The sequence below is a fragment of the Sciurus vulgaris genome (assembly GCF_902686455.1).
Source record: "Sciurus vulgaris genome assembly, chromosome: 19".
Classification (NCBI taxonomy): domain Eukaryota; kingdom Metazoa; phylum Chordata; class Mammalia; order Rodentia; family Sciuridae; genus Sciurus; species Sciurus vulgaris.
The window spans coordinates 22,535,228-22,554,998 of record NC_136480.1 but is presented as its reverse complement, the minus strand read 5'-3'; the positions used below and the strand labels follow the sequence as shown (position 1 = coordinate 22,554,998).

The 19,771-nt window shown below is 47.1% G+C and overlaps 1 protein-coding gene across 2 annotated transcripts in view; it reads right to left on the bottom strand.

Moving 5' to 3' along the window:
- Nucleotides 1-2,147: 2,147 nt before the first annotated feature.
- The window catches only part of MDFIC2 (MyoD family inhibitor domain containing 2), a gene marked incomplete at both ends in the record, with an annotated part of 97,704 nt that continues 80,080 nt past the window's right edge, over nt 2,148-19,771 (bottom strand). For both annotated transcript variants that reach the window (XM_079122061.1, XM_079122060.1), the window contains 2 exons: nt 2,148-2,407; nt 10,479-10,700. In XM_079122061.1, coding sequence (XP_078978187.1) covers nt 2,148-2,407; nt 10,479-10,700 — 482 coding nt within the window. The remainder of the gene's footprint in view (nt 2,408-10,478; nt 10,701-19,771) is intronic.

Sequence of the window (19,771 nt, the reverse complement as noted above, 5' to 3'; positions counted from 1 at the left end):
AGATCTTGGAGTGTTCTGACCACACTGTAAAATAAGACCTGGTGGCTTTTATGTCTCTAATCGACAGGCATTCAATTCACATTTGAAATGCACGAGCTTTGCATAATTTGAGGGTATGCAGGTTAGAGAGTGAGGGGTTGGTGATGGAAATATTTAACCGCAGTGTGGCATGGCCAGATCAATGACAGCATAGGGCTGCAGAGGCCTTCTGGGCACAGGCCTGTGTCCTCTCATGCTGCCCGGTGGGTGGAGGGGAAGCCTGGAGATGGCCAGGGTGGCTGGGGGCTCAGGTCTCCGCTGTCTGTAGGTGGTGGCATCCTTCAGTGGCAGCAGCTGTCCGCCGTGTGCCAGCTGGACTCCCATGGAGAACTAGGGAGCAGTGCCATGTGGTCAGAGAACCAGACTCCCAGTGCTGACACCTGGCCGGGCTCCCTGGGTGGTCTCAGCAGGGCAGCTCTGGGCCTCCTCTTTCCTGCAGGGAATGTGAGAATGCTGGAGAGGAGCGGCCCTGGGTTCCCTCCTGTCCTGTCAATGTTTTCCTCTCTGTTGTTAATGATCTGCAAGTTCGGTGCACAGAGTGCCATGGTAGAGTGGTAGAGTACCCAGCTGTGTTGTTGAGCTTCCTTATGGGGACAGGATGCAGCATCCGCGAGGGCCTATGGGCCCTCCTGCTCTGTGTCAGTGAACAGCGTGGTGGGACACAGGAGCAAGGCTGCACGTGCCCTGCACAAGTCAAGGGCAGTTAAATGCCTTCTGGAGGCAGCTGAAAAAAATGTACTTTTAAGGTTAATAGTTTTTAATGTTGGGGGAATTTATTGCCCACTGGAAAAATGTGCTAGATGACCATAGACGTAAAATAAGCAGGCTTTTCCTGATAGTACCCAAGGCAGGGTAAGAATGTACTTTGAAGTCTGTCTTGTTTCCTGACAGTACTTTCAACTCTCCCCTTCACTTCTCTGCTCTCCATCTGGTTATTGATGCGTTGTGCTTCTTTATACATGTCGTCTCCAGGGGATATAGAAGCACTCGTGAGGAACTGTCCCCCCGACACCTGTAGAATCAGGCCTACAGATTCCAAAGTGACTTCAAACTCCCTCTGCTTTCCCTGCAAACTGTTTGGTTTGCAAACTGAGTCACAATCCCTTCACATTACGTCTTTTAGAGAAAACAACGTGAGTATAAAGAAGTATTCAACATCCATTGATTATCAGCACAGACAAGAAATGTGGCTGTTGACGCACATGCCATCTGAGGGAATTCGGGGCTAAAGAGGAACATGCACGTGTGTTTATTTGGGGGGGGGCCATACAAAGGAGAGTTTGTAAAATAAGCTGAGTCTGTTTTAATATCCTGTTGCTTATGGTGTCTGACAGAAACAAGGAAAAGGAAGAATCGAGTCTCAGAGATCATTTCCTTGAAACACGCACATTGCTCCCACATAGCTTTGTTAGAATAAAGCCTTTCTGGAACAAACCAAGAGTATGCACAGCCCAGGATGGTACAGCTACACACACACCATAGCACGGTCTAGGAGCATCAGCATCAGATTTAGAATTCACTGGAGATGCTTCAGAGACATCTGTTGTAATTACAGGAACATGGTTTCTAATTCATTTAATTCCCTTTCCTACCTAAACTGTACCTATAAGTGAATTTTAAGAGACGGTATAAATAAATTTTTAATTACAAAATGATGTTATACAATACATTATTAATAATAACCAACAATGCATAATGTTTATGCATGAGTCCATTAGAAAGACGAGCTAATGTATGTCAATTCTGAAGGAAAGCACTAATCTGTCCTGAATTTGTGAATGAGGTTGAATCCACGAAGTGAGCCGGGTGCTGCTGCGCAGAGGGGCTTAGCGTGCTGTTGGGCAGTTGGGGAACATCGTGCACCTATGGCATCTAGAAGGTATTAAAGATCTGTTCATCTCATTGACCGGGAAGCTCACTCTCTGGATGCCCTGCCTTGGCAAAATTTGGAATGAGACTGTTGAGTGAACCATGCTAGGTCCCCAGACAGATGCAGAATAAAATGGCACCGGGCACCCAAGGACTGCAACACAGCCCTGCATTTGGGCACATGGAAACCTGTCTCCTTGCCATGGAATCTCCTGCCTTGCGGGGGCCCCGGGGCGGGGCTAGCGGTAGCACATCTCCGAGATCTCCATGGCCAGCTCCAGACACTCGCTGGTCTCATGGCAGGACTCAAAGAGGCTGCAGTCCACGTCACAATTGCAGCTGCAGTCGCCGGGCGGGTGCTCCTGGTCGGCGGCCTGGTGGTACCCGTGAGAGGGGCAGCACAACCCCGTGCACACCACTTCACAGGTGTCGGGCAGCATCAGCAGACAGTCCCCAAACTGGCAAAACAGACAGGCGAGGATCAGCGAGGCACACTCCTCTGTTCAAAGAAGGAGACACCATTACTACACCAGAATGGAACGAGTGTTAAGTGTCCGAGGAGATGGAATTGCTGATCATCCTCCAGGCACTGAGTTACCACTCCGTAGCCAGAAATGTGTACCATTAAAATAATGGCCAATAGAGTTATTATTGCACATGAACAAAAACAAAATAAGAAAGAAGAAGATGGATAGCAACACCCGTGGGGGCCTCAGCCAAGGACAGGCCAGCATAGCGGTACACTGGGTAGCTTTGCAGTGCGCTCTCGATTACCTGCATGCCAGGGCCGCTGCTCACCATGGCTCACTCCAGCCTCACCCCCACGCCACCACACTCACTACCCAAGTAATGGCTTGATTAACTTCCTGAGCATCTCCTATCGATTCCACATCACCAGGTTATTTAAAGTGCTGGCACTTTTCTCTATTCCTTTACTTACTTGGCCTACAGAGGTGCTAGGACGCCACAGAATTAGCTACCTACCTGGAAACTTTGCAGCTGTTTTGAAAAAGAGCAGAGCCTTTCCTGGAGCCAGGTGAGCCAGGGCAGGAGAGGCTACCAGGTCTCCCTTCTTGTCTTTGGTATTTGCTCCCCGTGGATTCCAGTAAATTCACCACACCCATATTCAAATGCAAGTGAAAAGTACATTTCAAAACTTAATATAAATGTTTTTTAAAAGAATCACAGCTTTTGGGGTTGGGTTTCACTTTTAATTCCTGCCTCCATTTTCCTCCAGTTCTGCAAAGCCTTGATTTTATATTCCAAGTATTTAAGTGAAGTACGTCATCATAGGTCTAAAAGGTTTTAAATCTTATCAGTCTCTTTAAGAAAATTGGTTTAAAAATTTACTATGCAGACTTGTAAAAATCTGGAAAGTATCTCTGCAGCACTGAAGGTAATTGGTAATTCTAGCCAAACAGCTGCAATGGGTTATGGATTATTTTATTTTTTTGCTTCCATAAAGGGAATTAGTTAGAAGATGTAGCAGTTCTCTTGTTAAAATATAACTTATTTTCAAGTTTATAACGCCTCAAACATGTGTGAGCTTCTCTGTAGAAGGTAGGTGAGTGTTCACGTGATAAGTCGTCCAGTTAATCAAAATCTATAGTCTGAAGGTTGCTGATGATGGGGAGTCAGCTTCCGGCTTGGGCTGCAAACGCCCCTCCAGACGGGCTGATTGACTGATCAAGCTTTGATTCTCATGAGGATCTCATTTCTCCATGGCATGTGACTGACTTTCAGGTTTTCAGATTTGGGTGGACAGGACTGCAGAGCATGCAGAAGAGACCCCCAGGAGGAAGTGGACGTGCTTTCTGCCCTGTTCCTTTACTTCCAACAGCCTTTTCCAGAAAAGGTTGCTTTCTTTAATGAACTTGTAATCCGGCTCAGAAAAGGAGCAAATATCTTAAAGAAAGTGGCTTTAACGTATTATAAAATACTACCTGAAGTTCTAGAGTGAATCTGGAGAATAGATAAACTGAAATCGCCCTTGCTCCTTCCCACCCACCCTTTTTCCTTCCCAGTGAGATGGTGGTAAAATAAAACACACCATGACTTTTACAACGACTTTAATTGCCATATATTGCTGCAGGTGTGGTGGCCATTACTTGGTATTTAAAGTTAGGCTGCATTTTCCATAATACCTCTGTGGCTTGGGTGCTCATCTCTTGCCAGCCTGGGTATGTTTTTATGAGCTTTGGCTGCCTCCTAACAAATGACCAACTCACTCCTATCACCACGAACCACCCACGGAAACTCAGGAGTGAGTTAGTAACAGGACACGGACTCTATTTTGTCCTGGCTCTTCTAAAGTGGGTGGGGCCTGTGACCTGGCGAGCTTAGTTGCTCCCACAGGAGCCCCTGGCAAGGGGTCCTCCATGATCCCCGGGGCTGGAGGCTCAAGAGACCCACTCAGGCTTACGACCCTGTAAAAATGATCCCAGGGACCCTGTGCTTTATACACACAAGGCTCAAAGTTGGTTTGGAGTAAGGAGGGCAAGACATAGGGGCTGCTGGTGAGGGAGGACCTGGTGTTTTTTGCTGTAGTGTGAGGAACCTGCTTGTGATGTGGCCTTGCAGACTTTGGACACCTCTGCTTCTAATGCAAATCTTAGATTTTATTCATTAGAGAGAGAGAGAGAGTGTGTTTTGGCCTAATCATTCGACCAATTTGGCATTGGATTTCCGCCCTCTTCTATTTTGCACTTGAGAATAGTGCTGCTTTTTTTTTTTTTTTTTTTTTTTTCTGTTTCTAAGTCAGTCCTTTTTATTTGCTTATAAAAGGCAGAGCCTCTTGCCCAAAAAAACAAGGTAACATTAATGAATTGAAAACAGATTTTTCCAGACTTTCAGGCATGTTCCGGACTTCTCCTGAATTGCATGTTAAATCATTCTACATCAGCAGGCAAAAAACTGGTTTGCATAGGACCAACTTTGGTTTGCTTAGAAGTAACGCTGGCAAGTTGGGGGAAAGTGCAGCTCTTTGGAAAGGGAGTCGGGGTCTGCTTGCCCCAGACCTGACCTTCCTTTGCCTCCCCATGTTCTATAAATTGACATCAGTCGCATCCTGAGATTCGCACCCTTCTCCCTGGCCCCCAGGAAGGAACGCCATGCACGTTGTGGCCTACATCTCTCTCTTCAGTGATTTCAGGACATGGCGTGTGCCAAGGCCCTGCTGCATCCTCTTCCCCTTCCCACACCTGTCCCTCTGGTTTCTCGCAGGAGGGGCTCCTGAACGCCCAATGAATTCTCCAGAAACCAGGTGGGTGCCCTTTGCTATTTTTCTTTTCCTCACCATCTCTTCCATGTCCAGGGTACCCCTGCATCCTGCCATGTCTCCTCAAGCCTCTGCCCCCTGCAGAGCTGCCACCTGAACTCTGGCCCCGTCAGCCGTCACCAGAGCCCACGGCAATGGCCTCCTCTTGAGACGTTCTGCAACCACATGTGCCAGCTTCAGATTCAGCAGCTGTGATGTTTGTAATCTGACATTAGAAAGTGCAGCTGCCGTCGGTTCCCAGTGCTTGCCAGAGCCTACAGGCCCTGCATCTTGGGCCTCTGCCTCCTTGCTGACCTTGGGGCTGACTTTCCTCAATCCTCACCATAGGGCAGCTCCGTTGTCTGAACATCCCATTTGGAACGAGCCCTGCTCGGGACCTGGGTGTGCGTTGGGCCCTGTGGTGCTTGGCATAGCCTCCTCCAGCTGTGCCCAACCCCTGCGTGGACCTTCAGGTCCATCTTAAGATGCCTGGAGCCACGTCGTTGCCGGCACTCCTGCGGCACCTGCTATTCTCCTTCAGGGCCCTGACCGCGAGATGGCATTGACCGAGTGAGCGTGTCCGCTGGTTCCACGTTTCAGGAGGTGGGAAGCCGTATCTCTGGCTGAATGAGCGAATCAGTGACTGAGTCTCAGAGGGAAGCATTGCCCTCCCGCTTTTGAAAGGACGAGGTTCCGTGCCGCCGCCGACCGCCCTCAGGCCTCCTGGCTCTAGGTGTACAGCAGGGATGCCTGTCTCATTCCCTCTGGATCCAAGCTGGTGCTCTCTGTCCCACAGGCAGGGGTCCCTGGGTCACCCAGGGCCAGCCTGCGCCCTCCACCCATTCTGTGCATCCCACATGGGTCTCAGAAGGGGTCCAGGTCGGGTATAGTCACTGCCCTGTTTATAGAGGAGGGACGGAGTGTGAGAGGCAGCCAGGAAGCATGGCAGGTGGCACAGCTCCTGAGCCCGGCCTGCCTGGCCCAGGCTCAGAAGCAGAGGGCTCAGCCCTCTGCACGCTCACACTCTTCTCCTGCCAGTCTCGGCCGTGGTGCAGGATGCTGCGCTTACCAGTGACCTGCTGTCCTCTGCTCTCCTCGCTCTGCCGCTTCTGGCCTAACTTGCGCCCAGGAGGCAGCAGGAGGACTGGGAAGCTGGGAGAAGGGAACCCAGGGGTCCTCACACCTCTCTCAGCTCTGGGTGCTGCCTGAGTGGCAGTGGTGTCTTCTCCTTGGAGTCCTGTTCCCAAGGCTGTGGATGATGCCAGTCACTGGTGGCCCATCCATGAAGGCTGGTTGCCATGGCCTGCACGCCAGTGCAGTGCCCCCTGCTACGGGTCTGCTGGGACTGGGGGAGGAGGGCCTTCGTGTGGCCATTGCTGTGGACTCGCTGTTCGTCATATGAATCTTTTAACTCCTCAGTGACCTTGCAATGATTCCCGGCACAGGAAACGCCCTCTGCCGAGCCACTGGTCCCTGCGTCTGCTCTGATCGCTGCTGTCAGTGTGCCCATCTGCCATCCTGCTTCTTACGCCTGGAGTAAGATGGCTGGACACCTGCAGCCCACACAGCCCAGAGGGGTATTGACTGGAGTGAGAAGCCATGACAGGTCCCTCCCAAGGTGGCTTCGTCTTCCACTCACACCCACGGGGAACTTCTGGGACCCAGAGGCCTGAAGATGCTGAGGATGATCCGGCTTCCAGAGGTGCTCGACATACTCTGGGGACTGGCTGATTATGAGGGAGGATCTGTCCCACTGGAAGGGTCACGTTTAATTCAAGTGAAAATATAATAAAGGAAGTCCCAGGAAGGGTCCTGAGGTCAGCCCCATGGTCACGGCCACCGCCACTGTCTGCACCTTGCTCCTAAACAGGTGGAAGGCAGGATGAGGCCTCTGGGCTGCCAACTGCAGTTCGCCAACCACTTCCCGACTTCAGCAGCACCCCGTGCTACCGCGGGAGCTCATCCCAAGGAGCAAGAATGCGGTTCTTACAGAAGCCACTCCACATAACCAGCAATGCCCCTCCTTCGCCCCTGAAGCAAAGCAAGGCAAGATCAGAGGCCAGGTGAAACCGGCCCAGACCCCGTCTCTCCAGCAAGCCTGTGCTTCACACAGCTGCCTCGTAATGAGGCTCAGAACCTCCTGGCTCCCACTCATGGCTAAAAGTTTTTGATTGAAAAGTCTAAAAATTGACTCTCACTCCCCCAACATTAAGTTAAAAAAAAAAAAAAAAAACTGTAAGATAGAATATGGGAATAAATAAAGTGTGACTGAATGCCTTTGGGTGGGGTATCATCCCTGATGTTATCAATTTTAATAGCTATTTAAATATGTCAAGATCTATTTAAGTTCAGACAAGCACAAGTAACATCCGAGTCAGTTCTTTAGAACCAGAATGACTAGGTTTGGGTGATACTTGGTAAATCTGTGCTTATGTTTTTTTCTGAGCAAATGAACTGAAATAATTATAAAATTGAAACATTTTATAAAGGTGACACCACTATATTTAATTGTATGAAATTTACAGTGTAGAAAATGTAATCATTTTATTCAGTAGCCCATGCTGTAATTAAGACTGTTCTTTTGAGGTGTCTTGTATTTATGGTTTGCCTCTTCCACCTGAATGAGACATCTCGAATTCAAAATTATACATCAATTAGGCATACGCTCAGGATTATATTTTTAAGGGAGCTGGTTTCTAACACCAGGTGTAGCCCTGGTTTTCTTATTCACGGGAATGCTTCTGCAATCAGAAGCACCCAGACGCAGAAGCAGGTACAGAGAGCTCTCTGTACTTTTCCCATTTTATTCTGGAAAGGGACCACACATGACGAACCGCGACTTAATAACAAAGTAACGCTGCAGCCCATCGCCTGTGATGTGCAGTAGAGATCCTCTTAATTCCCATCAGATCACACACCATGAACTGCGCTAATGGACGCAGAACGTTTCACAAAATCTGCATGTGCGAGGCTTTTCCATCCTGTTTTAAGTGGGTGATGTGTATAAATAATAGATATTAGCAATTAAGCATCCATTCCTATGCACTCGTTTATACATCTGAAGATAAATTAACCACAAACTACATGAAAGTGGATGCAATCTTCTCTTTTCCCTTCTGTTTTCCCTGCTGTTCCTCAAAGATATTTCTGTATTTATCTCAGTACGAACAATGACCCCAGTTCTCAATTTCTGCATCCTTAAATTAATTACTATCAAAAATCCCCTAAAACGAAGCATGTCTGACTTAACTCTTGATTGCCTTGAATTTCCTTGATGTTTGCTGTTTAAGAGACGAGTTCCCTGTCATTGTCTGTGGGTCTTAGCCTGAGTGATTTGCCTTCTCTCTTATGCAGGTGTCCACGGCTCTAACTGCATCAAGGAGCGGGTTCACGGGGGGCTGAACTTGCCTGAATTTGCTGGTGGGGCTGGTTTTCTTTAGAAAACCACTGCATTCATTTATCCTTGTGAGTCTCCTTGCTCTTTTTAGCCAGGAGTGAGCTGTTATTTTTCTGCAGGATGCTTTTGAGTTTTAGCTGTCATTTTAACAGAGATGTCATTTTTGCCCGGCTCTGAGAATACGAGGCACCAGATATCGTGGTAGTTGGCCAGCCTGCCTCCTCTCACAATCCCTCATGGGAGGGATGGAAGTTTTACTCTCTGGAAAGGTACAATGGCAGTTCCTACCTCTGGGACCATTAGCGAATGTTCCTGATGAAGCACCACCCATGCTTCCTGGTACAACCCAGCGCAAGACTGTAGTGTCGCAATGCTTTTGCAGAGAACTCCTCTGCATGGCTTGTTCTCCTGACTGGTGTTAGCCTCTGCCAAAGACAGAAACTTGAGCATGGTTCTGGATGGGCGCTGTGGTCTGCAGCCCAAAGTGAGCAAAGATGCATCCGTGGGAGTGTCCTGTGCTCCATAAAACAGATAGAACGAGTTCCCAACGCTGAGAAGTTCAGAAATTTCACATCCTAACCTTTGGCTTGGAGAGCTTCGAGGTCTGTGACTCGGGGCCTGTGTGTCCTCTGGCAGCCGTCAGATGGGATCAGGTAGAAGTGACCTTTAGATGACCTTGCTCCAGGCTTGCCCAGTCCCACCTGTTCCCTTCTGCCCCACGCTGTGGTTCCCCTCTCTCCTGCAGCCCTGGCAGTGCGGCCGAGGGTTTCTAGCGTAAAGGAGCCACTTCAACCTTCGCACACAGTGCTGCCTTCATAGCACATGCTAGGGGTCTTCTCTTTCCTTCTGCCTGACACTGAAACCATAATAAAAGCTGGGATTGTGTCCCTACTGTGTGCCAGCTTAGGTACCAAGGGCTTTATCCATGTTATTTCATTTGATCCTCAAAAGGAGCCAGCGTGTGTTGCTAGCTCTACCATGTCATGCTATGTAACTGAGACTGAGAGTCAGAGATGATTAAAAAATAGAAGAAATAAAACATGCCCAGTTTTGTACAGTGAATCAACTTCAGAGGCAAGAGTTAGATGGGTGTGTGTGTGCAGTTTATTTAAAATTTGTTCTTATCTATAAAATTAAATATGAATTTAAGGGTAGATGACAGACAATACCCTGTTAGGTTTTCCTCTGAGAAACCCCGGGCTTCCTTTAAATGCAATGCAGGTTCTGAAAGCTGCAGAACTCCAGAGTGGTTGTGTCCCCTGTAAAGGTCAGGGGAACCTTAACCTGAGTTAAACTCTGTACGTTCCTGGGACAGAGTCCGAGACTTTGAATTTGATGATGCTCAGAGTTGCGCAGAGATCAATTTGAAATCGCCTCTGCAAACATGACGTGCCCTTTATGTTGAGCCCGGGTGCTTTGGTCTAGGTTTCTCTGATCAGAATGCCTGGAAAGTGATATTACCTAGGGGAAGCAAAGCTTCTTCAGAGAGGGCTGATGGAAGCCTCTTGGTATTTGATACTGCCTCCATCTCTGTACTTCCAGCATTTTAATTCCCTTCTGCTCTGCCTTCTCCTGTCTTCCTGGATCCACGGGCTGAATCATCCCAACTCTGAGGAGGGAAAGAAGTCTGCCATTTCCCTCTACCCACTTCACAGTCCCACATAAGAATGATTCTGCCCAGCCCTACTATTTAAGATACATTGCCTCTGATTCCCCACTTGGAGAGCAAACAATCTGCCAAGCACCTCACAACTGCAAAGTGACCTTGACATGTGTCACTCCCAGGGATTCCAAATCCAAGTCAAGCTGTTTAATATTCATAAAGACTTTTTTTTCCCTCACAGCATATGTGGTGATTTTGCAGGGGCTGGGGGCTGGGTGCTTTATTTAGAAACGGTTGGATTCTGGGAAACATACCCTCAGTGTCTCTCCGATGCTCTGAAGGGTTGGTTTGGAGGTAGGAGCATTCCGTCTGACATTCTTCCAAGGAGGACAGTGACGTGCTGGATTCTGACAGCTTTTTCTCATTGGGGGTTTCCTTGGCCGGTCCATCTGTGATATCGAATTCGGATACTGAATTTATAACCATAGCATTAATGGGTTTCTCATCTGCATGGTTTTCATTTGTGAGTTGTGCATCTAGACGAGAAAAGAAAACACACACACAAACCTCCTGTAGTTTACCTGGTAGTCTAAGAATGGACATGTGCAGAAAAGTTCACATTCTAGGATATAAGAATAAAGTCTGAAAAAGAAGGAAGCAGTATTGAGTGTGACCATTCTGGAAAAAAGTACAATTAAGAATAGAGTACAATCACTTAATTTTATATATTTTACAAGCTCTGCCTATACCATCAATTTGTAACATGTATTTCTACTATAGGTTTTGGATTTTTTTTTTTCAGTGAGTAGGGAGAATCAAGAAATCCATTCACTCAGATCAACAAACCTCATAGGAGGTCATCAACATCCGGTTGTGGTACATGATGGATCCGATAAATAGGAAGAAGGTCTTAACTGCTGGGCAGTCCTGCTGAGTGACAGGCCTGCCTTCAATCAAGTCCCTTTATTATGTTTTTCTTTATCAATTGTATTGTGCTTGATTGAGTTATTACATAGTGCCTTCCTACTTCTTTCTCCAAGACACTCTGTCACCACCCCTTTCTCTGCCTTAGCATTTGCTAGATCCTGCCACATGATAGCCTCTGTGGCTTTGGGGATGTGCTTCCTGGGGACACAACTTATTCCGTCTAATCAGCTGGCACAAGTGCCAGAGATGTTCAAGGAACTTCTAGCCAAGGTCCTGATGAGGATTCCTATCTGAAGAGGGGTCAAGGGGGCTGGGAGGGTCAGCACTTCCTGCATTTTGGAGCGCCAGAGCTTATCCATCCATTCCACATACTAATCGGGTCTGTTATGAGACAGGTACTAGGGAGGACCTGGGCACAGTGGTGACTACAGCACAGTGCAGATTGGCAGAGCAGTGACTGAGCACGTGACAGCAATTGGAAGTGCCTGCAAGAGACGCATCCTTAGAGCATTTGAGAGCAAGGCCAGGCTGGACGGCAGAGCAGTGAATTCACAACTCGCCTCTACGGCAAGCAGAGTCCCCAGGTGGGTGAGAGGGGGAACAGAAGAAGGCCTTCTCACACGTGCAGCCAGGCCATTCCCAGGGACATCTCAGGACCCAAACGAGGGTAGGGTCTGGGATGGCAGTCCCACAGCTAGCCCGGGGCCTGTGTGACTGAATAGTGCCCCGAGTCAGTGACACCAAGACCCTGATTGACAGCTGGCATGGTTCCCCCTTCGAATATGGCTCACGGCAAGGAAAGTGTCCCTGCCACGCGCATCTTCCTCGCCCTCCTCTTTCTGGGCACCTTCCTGGCCCAGGTGCTTCTTCATTTGGGGCAAATGGAAATCTCTGCAGTTTTCTGTGGAGTAGGATCACTTGAGAAATCTAAAAATCTGAAATGTTTTTTAAAGGTCAAACACCTCCCTCCCCTGCAGACCAATTAAGACATAATCCCTGGAGGATTTTTTAAAATTCCCCAACATGCAGTCGAGTTTGGGGACCGTGGGACCTTCCACGCTTGACAGCAGAGGAGAGAGAACATCCTAGAGTCGTGAATCAGTGATTCTCAGGCAGGCCATGCAGTGGCTGCTCTCTGGCAGCTCAGAACTGGCAGGAGGCCTAGGAGTCGGCTTGCTACATACAGTCATCATAGGCCATTTTTATTTATGATTTTTCAAACAGCTTTGGTTTTCAACAATGCTTAATTTTTATTCCCATCCCTGTATGTTGCTGGCTTTGAATCTCTTGGTTATGGTTTAATCCGCCCTTGAAAGGATTGGCAGAGACAGGGTTCAGGAAAACATCAATTGTTGACAGCAATTAGCACAGTGTTGAATACAGAAATCAAATTGGCTCCACAGATGGGGAAATTCTAGGCTTGCTCTACACAAGAGGGATTCACCAAGTTAATGACATAATGATAATGATGATGATGAAAATAAGTTCGTTTTCCTTATTTGGATGTCAAATCTCCCGGTAACCAGCCATCATCACAAACAGATGGACTTTGGAACACTGCATGAGACCCCCTGAAGCAAGATCAACATGGTGGGCCAGAGGACGGTCAGTGGCATCCCTGTCTTCTACCCACTGGGCACCAGTAGCTCCCAATGGGCAGCACCTGTACCCCTAGATTGTGCTCATCAGAAGTGTCGGTGGACATTGTCAGATTTCCCCTGTGGGACAGGGTGACCCAGGATGCAAACGAGGCCTTGCACAAATGCACACACGTGCAGCCTCACCTAACTCATACCACATTCCCTACTCTCGTGTGTTCTCTGAGGCTAGGAGTAGACCTTGCTCACTTCCTGGAGCAGAAGGGAGAAGCAGAAGTCGGTGCCTGCAGTTCATAGGTGAACAAGAGGAGTCAGGACATAGAGCATTGGCCAAGGTCAGCTGCCCAGGCCTGCTCATCAGTTGGTGTTAGCACTGGGATTCGAACCTAGGGCTGGTGGGCTCCGGTTTTGCGCTTATCATTGTCTCTTCTGCATTATACAAGACACCTCTGATTCGTCCTTAGCTTTTGCCTTGCTAAGCTGCTCTTCAGCAAAACCCTTGCACCTTGAATCCCGAGGCGTAGCCCTTACCCCAAGCCAGCCTGGCAAAAAGCCCCATTTTCCTTAGCGATGTTCACAAGGCAAAAGGAGTCTCTTGCACACTTGGGGAAACCTGCCTGTTCAGTCACAAGTAGCCTTGAAGACCTCAGCTGAGAAAGAGTTGATAGATAACGAAACCTTGGTGAGAGTGGAGATTGCAGCAGCTATTTACTTATTAGAATTAATTAACAATCAGTTCAAATCATTACATGTAGTCAGGTTGCATGTAATCTAAATTGCTTTTGCACAAAGTAATTCAGTAACCAAAAAAAAAAAAAAAAAAAAAAGTTGGATAGAGGTTACTGGAATGTAAGAACACGGGAGAACGCAGCTTACAGCCAAGTGGTATGATTCTCTTTTTAATTTTGCGACCGTTTTAAGTATAGCATTTTGAATGTAAGTTGGTGCTACAGTAAGCAACCATTTGGAGCGCACGAAGATTGTACGGAGAGGATTTTGTGGAGAAGTTGAACTGCCATTCATAAAGTTATTTTAATTCCATCTCTCTGTTTATATTTTTATTTTTTTTCACTCCCCAGGGGGAGCTATCTGTTGCTCATTAAAGAATCATCTGACATACACATTCCAGAACTCAGTCTGTTCAGCCCAGAATTCTGACATCTGAAGGGAGTCACAGTTTTTGGGTGACTGTTACTGACATCTTCCATTTTTTGAAGGTGGAATGCTAGCAATAATGTCCCCAGATTCCTTCCTCTACGGTGGCACTTGACACTGCACCCAAAGTATTATAAAGTAGAAAAATCTAAAAGGAGAAGTACATGCACCATGGCATCTTCTGCAGAGAAAACTATTTTGGAATTAAATAAGGCGTGAGAAACTATATTTGGGATGTTATACATAGTTCTTGACATTAACTCAGAAAATAATTTTTTTTCCTGTTGAAAAAAAAAATTAAAAAAACAAAATTAGGACCAAAAATTAGCAGCTTTCTCTAGTTCTTAGGAAAATAAATAAATAAATAAAAGCAAATCATGAACATCAGTGAAATAGAAAACTCCTGTTTGATTGAGACATAATCGTGAGGACCAGTGGGCATAAACTAAGTAACAGAACGATGGACAGTTAATTAATTTTTTATTACCACTGAGCAAATGTTATTAATTTAATTCAATTAACATTTATTGAGTACCCACATGCGAGAGATGAATCAAGGTGACAGGCGCTGGTAATTTATTTACTTTTCATTATGAAGGAAACATTTTAGTGCTTTTCATCTCTGCTCACTAATGTGACTTTATCGCTTTGGCACCTTTTTGAGTCTTTATAGATGTAGACGTGGGTGTGCAGGGGCCCTGCCTGGCCCCTGGCTCTGGTCACTTTGCTCTCTCCTGCCCTTCTCCCTGGCCTCCCTGCCTCTCTGCCTCCCTCTTCCTGGCCTCCTGGCCTCTCTCTTCCTGCTCCTCTCTTCCCTCTGCCAGAGGCCCCTTCACTCATTTGCCTTCCCTCCAGCTCCTTCAACATCCTTATTGCACAGAACTTGGTCCCTTTGTCCCTTTCCCTGCATCCCACCCTGGAAGGTTGTTTTTGTCCTTACTGGCAGCTGAATCCATGTCGTTGGCCTGAAACCTCCGTGAGGCCAGCCAGCTGCCGCCTCCAGCAATGCCCAAGCAAGGCCCTGGGTCATCACCACGGCAGGTTCACCTTGGAACTGACCACTGGCTATTTTATTTGGATTTCCAGCCAAATCCTTTCTGTCTTACGTGACTTTTACGAAGTCCTTCTCCTTTTACTAAGCCCCTTCTCCTCCCCCAAAGGGATAACTCTGACCCTCCCAGGAGTCCAGAATTGGTTTTTCTTCTTGGACTGTCTCTTCCCATCTTCCCCAGGTCCCTGGGTGCAAAGCCCTTCTTACCTCTGTCCAGTCATTTATGATTCCCGTTTTGTTCTTCCTTTCTAACATCTCAAGTCCACAGCTGCTCTTCCTTTTGCTAACCACGCGAGTGACGCCCTCTGTGCCCTCATGGTGGGCTTCTTAGAATAGCCACTGGTGTCCACGTGGAGAGGACCCAACATATCTCATACACTGGGATCAAAATGAGGTTTCTCATTCTACCCTCTGATCTCCTCCCTCATAAAGCAGAAGCAGCACAGCGCACACGGCATCACGCACGCACAGGACACCGATGGCCTGCCTGCAGCCCCTTCCTCCTGTCCTCACTTGACCTACCACCCTCTGGCCAGCCTGCCTTGGAAACAGGCAGCTGTGGCTAAGATTTTCTTGTGAGTGGAAGACTCCATACACCTAGACAGAAATGTTTGCATTGGCCTTTAAGGCAGAGTGGCTGTAACTGCAGCTCTCGACCAAAACTTTTCACTTTTTTTAAAAAGTGAGTGTGTATTTCGAATGCACGGATCATTTTCTAAGTTATAGAGGTGAATTATATGTTCCCTTGGATTTTTGACTGTTCTCTGGCTTAGAATTTAGCACTGTCATTGTCTGTGGTTGAGATCAGATCAAGGCAGACAAGTGACATTTCAAGGTATAAGCCACCAAAGCATTAATGACTGACTGGTAAAACTGTTAACCAAAAGGACAGGGCAGAGAAATCTTTTACTATGAGAATCTCGCAAAGTTCACACGAAAGTCAGAAAAACTGGGAAATGGAGGAGGATGGCTGCAAACAGCAGAATCAGGAAGGTAAGAATCCTCAGCATTGGCCAAAGCAAAATAATAAAAGGTGGCTGGTCCTCAAGGAGGCTGTTTTTAACAAAACCGCACTTTCTCTGGAGGGTGAAGGAAGCCGACGAGTAGATAGTTTTCTCTGCTGACGGATGGGGACTTTCTAAATCCTTGTCACCTTTTAGTAGTGCATGGGCATCGGTCATCAAGGGATACCCAATTGCTGTTGCCTGTCGGATTGGACGGAACAAAACCTGGAGTTCATTCATTCTAACTTTGGGGAAGAATAAGTGAGCTAAAGACATCTGACGTGTTTTTCTTTAAATTTTCCAACAGCAGCTCTGGTTGGAAGATGTCCTTTAAAGACTTTCAAGTAAAAAAGGCAGTTGTACACACTCTCATTTTGACTGGTCTTTCAGAGTCCTTCAACTGCACTAGGCCTCAAAAGCGTCAGATGAAATGTTTATCGGGGGCCGTGACAGGAGAACATTTGAAGCCCTTTCAATCAGCCTTAGCAAATGTCCTTTAAAGAGTGGGAAAGAGCAGAAGCACATTATTTCTCCAGAAATAATAGCAGCGAGCGTTCAAGATGAAGACGATGGAAGGATATGCAGCGCGAGGGAGGGAGGCCGAGCAGGCCTCCCAGCCTCCTCCACCCTGCGGAGCTGCTCCGACCTTGGGGCTGACGGGCCGCATGGCTGTCTGCTTCTGTTCCAGGTGACTTTCTGGGTTTTCTGCTTGCCTTGCGCCCTGCACCTGCAGACCAGCCCTGGAGAGGGGAGCCACTCTTGTAGCCAGGTCATCAGCTGGTGACGGGGAGCGACTGGCTCCTAGGAGATGCTGGAACCTTCTTCCAACTCAGAGACAGTTTGACCTTATGAGTCTCCATTGCAGTGTTATGCAGTTACCTTGAGTCCAATGTTTGTAATGAAAGTATCTCAGGAGTTGGGTAGCGCGCCTGTAATCCCAGCGGCTCTGGAGGCTGAGGTAGGAGGATCAGGAGTTCAAAGCCAGCCTCAGCAAAAGCCAGGTGCTAAGCAACTCAGTGAGACCCTGTCTCTAAACAGCATCATTGCTACTGTATACACAGGTATTTTTACTATCAGTGTTAAATATAAATGTTAAAAAATTAAACTCTACTCAAATATTCTCTCTTACGTTAGAACAATCACAATTGTTCATCCCAGCTATGTGAATGCCGCTTAACGTCTCCCATGTGTTATCACCTTTGATGCTCACAACAGTTTTGCCTAGTATTTTCGCTGACAGATGAATGAGGAAGTGGACAGACACTCTAGTGCCCAAGAGTGCCCAGCTGGGAAGAGGCCAAGCTGGCTCTTTTGTTGTTGGTGGTATTGGTACCAGGGATTGAACTCAGGGACACTCCACCTCTGAGCCACATCCCCAGCCCTGTTTTGTATTTTATTTAGAGACTGGGTCTCACTGAGTTCCTTAGCTCCTTGCTTTTGCTGAGGCTGACTTTGAACTTGCGATCCTCCTGTCTCAGCCTCCCGAGTGAGTTGGCTTTTGAACTTGTTTATGTCTTTTTCCTGTGTCTTCTAGATCTCAGACACGTTTGGAAATCAGGGGCCCTGTCATGAGGTTGGGGTGTTCTCTAGAGTTAACGACTCTGTTCCTTCTAGATGCCTTCTCCAGGGAAACTGTTGCTGCTGCTATTTCATCAAGGGGCCCCACTAGTGGATGTTCAGGCCAAAGCGCCTTTTGGCAACCCTGAAGCCCAGTGCCAGCGGCTCCCCACCCCTGCCCCATGCCGGTGGAAACGCATGTTCCCTTGGGCAGCCTAGAGGTCAGGGTGCACGCTGACCCTCCTCCTGGCCCTTCCCCCAGTTCTATGCCAGTCCTCTTCCCCGTTCTCCCTGAGCTCCTTAAGGAAACTCTGCCCCAGTCACCTTGGATTTCCCAGCACCCAGCACAGCGTTTGGCAGAACTCAAGTGTTAAATGACTTTCAGGTGACTGCTAGACTGGCTGACAGATGACAGGCAGGTGTCAGCCTTCAGATGATGGGAACTCATCCCGAGGACAGGTCTTCCGAGCACATCCCGTTGGGCTTTCTCCTCCACTTTTGGAATGACCGTTGGTCCTGGGAGAAATCTACCAATTTCTCTCTTATGCTAAAACACATATTTATTTGAAAGCAATATTTGCATTTGTATGTGAAACTGTAATGAACATAAAAAGATAGAAAGTAAATAAATCTGTATAATTCATTTGATTTTAAATGCATGGTTGAATTTCTTTCACAAAAATGGAAATATCTGGTGCATATATGTGGTGGCATTATTTAGAATAAAATACATCCTGTATATTCTAATTTATCTGTAAATTCAAATGCATATGACATTTTAATCAATAAACATGACATTAGAATTTATTAACTAGAATGCCAATCTATTAAAACTTGTGTGAATATCAATTAATAGTGTATATCCTGGTTTTACTTAATATATGAGTATGAATTTAAAATGTTGCTCATTCTTCTAACACCTTTGCACTATTAGCCCCTTTACTATTCATGGCAGCCCTGTGCAGCAGGTACTGATGGCATCCTGGTTTCCCATTATTGTGCAGAAGCCCAGAGATGTCAAACAACTTATCCAAGGTCACCCAGCAAGCACGAGGTGGAGTTGAAATTTTAACCAAGACGGGCCTGCTCCAGCTCTATGCTCCCAACCAAAATGCTATTTTGTCTGTCTAGATAAAGATTTTAGAAACAAGTATTGGGATCTTGTTTAATATCTCCTGTTACCACTCTATTAGAAGCATCTCCCTATATCTCATTTTTTTCCCTGAGCTGCATTTTATTTTTTTATTTGTTCTATTTAGTTAGACATGACAGCAGAATGCACTTTGATTTCACTGTACACAAATGGAGCTCAACTTTTCATTTCTCTGGTTGCACATGATGCAGAGTCACACCCTTTGTGCAATCATGCAGGTACATAGGGTAACGATACCCATCTCATTCCACCATCTTTCACACCCCCGCCTCCTCCCCTCCCCCCACTCCCCTCTTCCCAACCCAAAATTCCTCCATTCTTCCCTTACCCTCCCCATCATATATCAGCATCCACTTACTAGAAAAAACATTTGGTCTTCCTTTTTTTTTTGGGATTGGCTTGTCTTGCTTAGCATGATATTTTCCAACTCCATCCATTTACCTGCAAATGCCATAATTCAATTCTTCTTCAAGGCTGAGTTATATTCAGCCTTAATATGTGTATATATTCCACAGTTTCTTCATCCATTCATCTGTTGCAGGGCATCTAGGTTGGGTCCACAATTTCGCTATTGTGAATCAAGCTGCTATGAACATTGATGTGGCTGTGTCACTGTAGTGTGCTGATTTTAAGTCCTTTGGGTATAAACTGAGGAGTGGGATAGCTGGGTCAAATGGTGGCTCCATTCCAAGTTTTCTAAGGAATCTCCACCCTGCTTTCCAGAGTGGCTGCACCCATTTGCAGTCCCACCAGCAACGTATGAGTGTACTTTAAAGCTGACTTAAAACACACTCAGGTCTTAGCTCACACATCACCTCCTCAGAGAGGACGTCCCTTTTGCTAAAGTTAAAACAATAGTTCTCACTTGGGGCAGATTTTACCTCCGAAGGGACATTCGACAATGTCTAGAGACAGTTTTCATTGTCACGAACAAGACGGGAGCTATGGGCATCATCTAGACTCCAGGAGCTGCTGAGCATCCTGCTCTGCCTCCCCTCCGCCACAAGCCCATCCAAAATGGGCTGCAGATGTTCATGGTGCCAAAGTGGAGGAGTCCTGTGTGAGGGTTCATCGGGGTTGAGAGACGCCTAGGATTAAGAGGCTTCTGCGTGTACCTGTCGCAGTGTTTTCAGAGATGACTGACACACAGCAAACCGAGGGG